Below are 6377 nucleotides of genomic sequence, written 5' to 3'. Positions count from 1 at the left end.
AAGCAGCAACGAAGGAAGTGGGACTGGTATTATCACTGCAGAAATAATCCACTTTGAGACTGCTTTCACTGCCCTGGCTCAATGCTAGGGAATCCTGGGAACGGTAGCTTTCAGAGACATTTAGCCTCCTCTGTGTCAGAGAGAGCTCTGGTGCCACAATCAACTACAATCCCCAGGATTCTTGGGGCAGTTAAAGTGGTCGCAAACTGGGATTATTCCTGCCGTGTGTTTTGGACCCGTCTCCCCGAACTACAAAGCCCAGAATTCCCTAGCATGGGAGACATGGGTCCAAAACGCCCTGCAGGAAAAAGAATCCAGTTTGAAACCTTCATCCCACTTCTCTTACCAGTAGCATTAACTGTACTGCCTGAATGTAGTTTGAATCCAGTTTGAAGCCGCTTTAATTGCCTTAGCTCAAAGCTAGGGAATCCTGGGAACTGTAGTTCTGGGAGACATTCAGAGAGCTCTTGGGAGGGGCACCATAAACTACAGTTCCCAGGATTCCCTAGCACTGAGCCAGAGCCAGTTAAAGCGGTTTGAAACAGGATTATTTCTGCAGTGTGTTCAGCAGCCAGGACTGTCCATAAGATAAGATAAGACAGGCCATAACAGTGGGATCGTGGCAGTTGTTATAGTATTAAAGGTGTATAACCAAACAGTGCAGACATACCTAGAAAGGTTGGTAGGTAACTAGTCCTGGCTTTGCAGGCAGGACCTAGACCAGTGGTTCCCAACCTTCCTAATGCCATGACCCTTTAATACAGTTCCTCATCTTGTGGAGACCCAAACCCATGAAATTATTTTCATTACTACTTCATAACTGTATTTAAATAGGTGTTTTCCAATCGTCTTAGGTGACCCCCATGAAAGGGTCATTTGACCCCCAAAGGGGTCCCAACCCACAGGTTGGGAACCACTGACCTAGACTCTTTCTGCGTATGAATGAACAAACACCATTAACGCTTGCATGTCGCTAACATTTCAATGTTTCGCCCCGCAGGCCAAGGGACTTTGGGGAACACATTTCCTTTTCAAGATGACGAGTCGGTTGTACGACAGCATCGAACCCAATGTCATCGACGAAGAGATGCTGCAGAAAGCGGTGGAGGAGCAAGGGCCTCAGGAGGAAGCTGGTCAGCTGGCCAAAAGGGAAGGGATCAATTTCAAAGAGGTCAAAGAGCTGCAGCTTGATTTTAGAAGTAAGGGTCAAAGTCAGAAATAACCCTATACATACCATACATACTCCACTATAAGGTCATGTCTAAATCGAGGGCACGTTTTGGGGACAAAACTATGGATTTTCATCTGACCCGTGGATAAGTCGAGGGTAAAATTTAGGGGTGTATAGCAAAGGATCTCAACCATTGATCCTCCAGCTGTTTTGGACTCCAGCACCCAGAAGCCTTTGCCAGCTTGGCCAATGATGAGGGAATCTGGGAGATGAAGACCAGAGGCTGAGAAGCACTGAGATGAAGTGAAGCAATGCAGTGTCAAAGAACTTACACAATTCCAGCAGACATAACTCTTTGCGCTTACTCTTAAGTCTGGAGGGATGAGAGAGTAGAGGGGGTCGGTGCTTCACATATTATACTCCTGCTTTTCATCAGGAGATGGTTGCTTCTTTTAAATAAGAGTTAAGATACGGTACTTATATTGACCTGTGGATAGTTCCACTCAGGTTTCTCCTGTGGTTTCAGATATCTTGAAAATTGACAACCTCTCTCAGTTCGCAAACCTGACAAAACTGCAGCTGGACAACAATATCATTGAGAAGATAGAGGCATTGGATAGCCTGGTTCATCTGGTCTGGCTAGGTAAGCCATTGGCACCAAGGGGCACTTGTGAAATCCCTGTTCTTTTTCATTCTTGGTTTGGTTGATTTATAAGCTGCTCTGGGAATGCTTCTGGCCGTCCTGAGACCCTTTTCATTCCTCGTCTGTCCCCACAGATCTGTCCTTTAACAACATCGAAGTCATCGAAGGCTTAAACGCTCTGGTTAAACTGCAGGACCTTAGTTTGTACAACAACAGGATTTCCAAGATCGAGAACCTGGACACGCTCCAAGAACTTCAGGTCTTCTCCATAGGAAACAATAATATAAACACGCTGGAAAATGTAAGGATTTGATTGATAAAGAATGCTAAGAGTCTGTGACGGCCGTCGGTCGCAATAGTGATCTGGGTCTCTCTGTCCCACTGCTGCAGATGATTTATCTCCGCAAGTTCAAAAACCTGCGCACACTGAACCTCTCTGGGAATCCAGTATGTGACAATGAACTGTATGCCACGTTTATCGCTGCATACCTCCCAGATCTTGTCTACCTGGATTTTAGGCTGGTGGATGACAACATGGTAAGGTCATTCAGGATGTGACCCTGACTACTATGATTTAACTTCCCTTGGTATCCATGAGGGCTACAAACCTTCTGCACGGATGATAAAACATCTTGTCTTCGGTTTATTTTTGCTTGAATTTTAAGTCCATGGCCCCGAAACTATTTTGGGGCTAGGTTTGGATAGTCCTGTAGACCTTGAATGCAATGGAGGTACTGTGGTTAAAATAACAGCATGGCCATTTGGAGAACCTCAGAACATTTGAACAGAACTGTGAGGAGCCCAGATTAAGCCCCATAGTTTAAAGTCCCAATCTCCTGCCTCTAAATGGTGTTTTGTGTGTTGCCTTTCCCCAGCGCGAGATGGCCCTGATTAAATACCAGTATGCCATTGAGGAGATGAAGGCAGGGGAGTATGTGGCCTTTGCCAAGCAGCAGGTACAGGAGGCTGCCGAGAAAGAGGTGGCGTACCACAAGGTAGGTCTTCTTGGGATTGCTCTGTTATAGCAATGTGAATTGTGCAAAAAGTTACCTTTTTGGACTAGAACTCCCAGAATCCCCCAACCGGACAGCCATGGACCTGTGCACCTTCCATATGGTCCACTGGGTGAAGAATCTGAGGCTTAACAGATTGTTGAAGGAGACCTCTTGGTTCTGGATATCTTTGGATTCTTAGTGTTTTGCAAACAGCAGGCAGGCATTTCTCTGAAGATGCCAACCACAATGAAGCACCTCTTTTAATTGCTTTGTCCTCCTGCTCTTTTTCTCCCGCCTGGCTTCTCTCCCAAGTCTGCTTACGTGGAGTATCTGAATGGACCTTTCCTGTTCGACAGCATGTATGCGGACGATCCTGAAGCAGAAAAGTTGATATACCTCCCTGGAGTGGCAGACCTCTTGGAGATATATCCTTTCCTAGTTTGGGACAGAACTAGTAAGAAAGAGGGCAGGGTTGGCGTCACCCATAGCGGTAGCTCATGATATGCCCCCTCCTCATAGATCTCCTTTTCTCATGCCACACCATACAAAATCCTTGGTCATGCTTTTTGTACTAACGTTACTCATAAATCATAATTCCCATATATCACCGAATGTAATGGTAATAGTTGTGACATAAAGCAACCAGCAAAATTAAAATTGCTGAATCGGCAGCTGTTGTGCACGATCTCTCTCTTGCTCTTTTTCTTGCCAAACCATGCTGAGTTATCTCCTTGACCCCAGCTTCACCTACAAGACTAAGTTTGTGGCCATCTGCGAGGCTCTCTTTGAATACGGTCTGAGGGAGCATGAGAGGCGAGAAGCCGAAGTTACTCTCTTCTATGAGTGCCTCAACGAAGCCCTGGCAGACAATGAGGCGCAGGGAACCAAAATCATTCAGGACTTTGAAACGAGGAATCATCGGGTACGTGGAGATCCAATTATTCATTTTATTTATGTCCTGCCTTTCTCCTGATATGGGACCCAAGGTGTCTCCTTCCAGAGCTATGTATAGTTCCAGGCTTCTCCAAGGGTTCTTTTGGTGCCAAACCCTGACACTGGTTACTACTATAACAAAAAGATGATGCAGATGATGGAACAAAGATGCATCTGAGCCCTGTCACTTATGGAGTCCAGCATCCTCTCACATCCAGTGGTAAAACTGGGCCCCCAAATTAACTATTCCAGACTGGTGATCCAATTCATCTCTTTGTTGTTGAACATATGGGGAACTCGGGGCCAGTGGAAGATAGGTTCCCAAGCATTATGTAGAAGCATTATGATCTATAAAGCCCTATACATCTCTGTGAAGTGAAACAAGCAAACAGAAACACTGGACACAGCCTAGCAGTCCTTCCTCTTCTGTCCACTGGATAAGACCAGAGTCGAATTTGGGAACGTTACTTTTGAGGAACTAGTTCCCAAAAATCTTCCAGCCAGTAGCCATGCTGGCCAGGAGATTCTCAGACTTGCGGTCAAGTGTGTTGCCTGTCAGCTGTGGAGTACAGTATCTATGCAAGGGGCAGTTAGAGCCGAGTGTTTGTTTTCTGTAACAAATGGAAGAAATGCATTGTGTGGGGCATCAGCCATTAACTTTTTCTCTCACACTGTGGATCCAGGCACTAGATGTAATTCAAAACCTCAGCGACTCCCAGATTACAGAGTCTAAACTCGCAGAGTACCGTGATGACCTTTCCAAGCTCTCAGAGACATTGATGAACCTGGAGATGCAGCTGGTTGACCAGTTAGAGGTAAGGGGTGGCCCTTTAGAGACTAGAACCTCCTGCATGTTTTTAAGCCAGATTTGTACAAATTTTGCAGTTGTTTTCAGTCAAAGCCAGTTTGCTCCCACACCCCAACATCCTGCCCTTTCTCCCTCAGGAAGTCATAAAAGATTTTGAAAGAAGCATCTTGGACCTGGTGGCAATCTTTATCGAAAACGAACAAGGGCTATATCCTTTTGATTGGCTGCTGCAGGCATGGGGCTGTAAACTCTGGTGGGTGCTTCTCTTTGGGTCACTGTGGTTGGTTCACACACACTGCAGGGCATTGTTTCTTGATAATATGAGGTTAGCCTGGATCGATTTCATTTTGGGAAGCATTTCCAGGGTCCATAAAATATAGATTTCCCCCTCTTATCTTTCTGCAAACCTTTGCTCAAAGAGTACAAGACAAAATAAAAGGATTATGTTTCTGCGTATAACCAGGGAGCAGCCATTACATTTTCCTGAAGCCCCAGTTTGAGAAGCAAGGGCTGGTCATGGGGAGGAGCCTTTTGCTTGAGTCTTGGTTGGTGCTAAGGGAAGTCAGCGGACAGAACAACTTTTTGATTCTGCTGCCATTGGCTGGATTCCTCAAATCTGAGCCTCACCTTAAAATTAAGGGTGCCGAGGAGGCGTTCAAGGATAGGTCCCTTGACTGCGTCAGGCTGTTCTTTGTTTCTTAACCCTCTCCTCTACGATGGCTCAGTGCCGAGATCTGGAGAATCACCACCACGAGAAGCTTCTGGAAATAGCCATCAACACGCTGGAGAAAGTAGTGAAGAGCGAGTTCGATGAGGAGTTGCCTGATGATGTTCGGATGGTAAGGTCTTGCCTGTGGCATCTCAAAACTTTGTTTTTGGCCTCTACTTGAAATTGGTCTCTTTTCTTTCCCTTAGCTGTTTGTGGACAAAGACACCATTGTTAACGCTGTCAACGCCTCCCATGACATCCACCTCCTTAAGATTGACAACCGGGAAGATGATATCATCACCAAAGCCAACGGCTGGGCGTCCGTGATAATAGAAAAGGTAAGTGGAGAACCCTTTGGCCGATGGCAGAGGAACCTCACCAGAGGTCTTCTCACCATTATCCTGCACAACAGTCTTCAAGATGGCCAGCCATGGGGCCCTCCACACTCAGTTTCAATCCCTGCAGGTTCACAATGATGAACTCAACAGGAACCGAAGCCGTGTGTTGGAAATCAACCAATATGTCGACCATCTTCGTAGCGAGCTGGAAAGCTGGGACATAATGGAATAGTAGTTGGCTTTTGAGTACAGAACCACAACATCTCGACATCCAGATCCTGACCTCACTACCTGGAAAGTGAATCTGCTTGGATGTCTCCTTCCCATGGAAACCCACCCTTGTAAATAACTCCTAGAAGGAGAATATTCCCTACCTGGCAAGGATCCTCCAGCCCTGAAAAGTCCAGTGTTCCAGATGAGTAGAACAAATTGGCAGTACAGACATTTTTTGTAAAAAGGAGATTTATGTAAGTTTAAATTAATGCTATGTGGTTATTAACCAGTGGACTTTCAGGATTCTGGTCCTCTCTTGCTCCAAGTTTTATCCTGTACAGTGACAACGCCAATAAGCATTTTTGAAGAAAGAAAGCTGTTTGTTCAGGCTGAGTCTCAAGAGAAACTAAACTCAGGCTGAGAGAGACAAGTTCTCTAGCATTTGAATACTCCTTTCTGAAGGGACACCTACATTTGCAGATGTCCTATTAGTCATTCTCTGCAAATAAAATCCATGTTCTAAATCTTGAAACTTTTGCCTCTTCTTCTCCAAGGGTTCCTGGGGTC

The 6377-nt window shown here is 45.7% G+C and overlaps 1 protein-coding gene across 1 annotated transcript in view; it reads left to right on the top strand.

The window, feature by feature from the left end:
* DRC3 (dynein regulatory complex subunit 3) overlaps positions 1-6342 on the top strand; it is a 6575-nt gene extending 233 nt beyond the window's left edge. The window contains exons 2-13 of the mRNA XM_042437824.1: positions 1001-1199; positions 1698-1814; positions 1949-2115; positions 2205-2351; positions 2690-2809; positions 3122-3234; positions 3557-3731; positions 4426-4557; positions 4688-4758; positions 5266-5389; positions 5466-5597; positions 5725-6342. Of these exons, the coding sequence (XP_042293758.1) occupies positions 1037-1199; positions 1698-1814; positions 1949-2115; positions 2205-2351; positions 2690-2809; positions 3122-3234; positions 3557-3731; positions 4426-4557; positions 4688-4758; positions 5266-5389; positions 5466-5597; positions 5725-5829 (1566 nt within the window). The 5' untranslated portion in view covers positions 1001-1036 and the 3' untranslated portion in view covers positions 5830-6342. The remainder of the gene's footprint in view (positions 1-1000; positions 1200-1697; positions 1815-1948; positions 2116-2204; positions 2352-2689; positions 2810-3121; positions 3235-3556; positions 3732-4425; positions 4558-4687; positions 4759-5265; positions 5390-5465; positions 5598-5724) is intronic.
* The last annotated feature ends 35 nt before the right edge of the window (positions 6343-6377 follow it).

The sequence above is a fragment of the Sceloporus undulatus genome, chromosome 8, assembly GCF_019175285.1.
Source record: "Sceloporus undulatus isolate JIND9_A2432 ecotype Alabama chromosome 8, SceUnd_v1.1, whole genome shotgun sequence".
In the NCBI taxonomy this organism is placed as follows: Eukaryota; Metazoa; Chordata; class Lepidosauria; order Squamata; family Phrynosomatidae; genus Sceloporus; species Sceloporus undulatus.
This window is presented reverse-complemented; position numbering and strand designations above follow the sequence as displayed.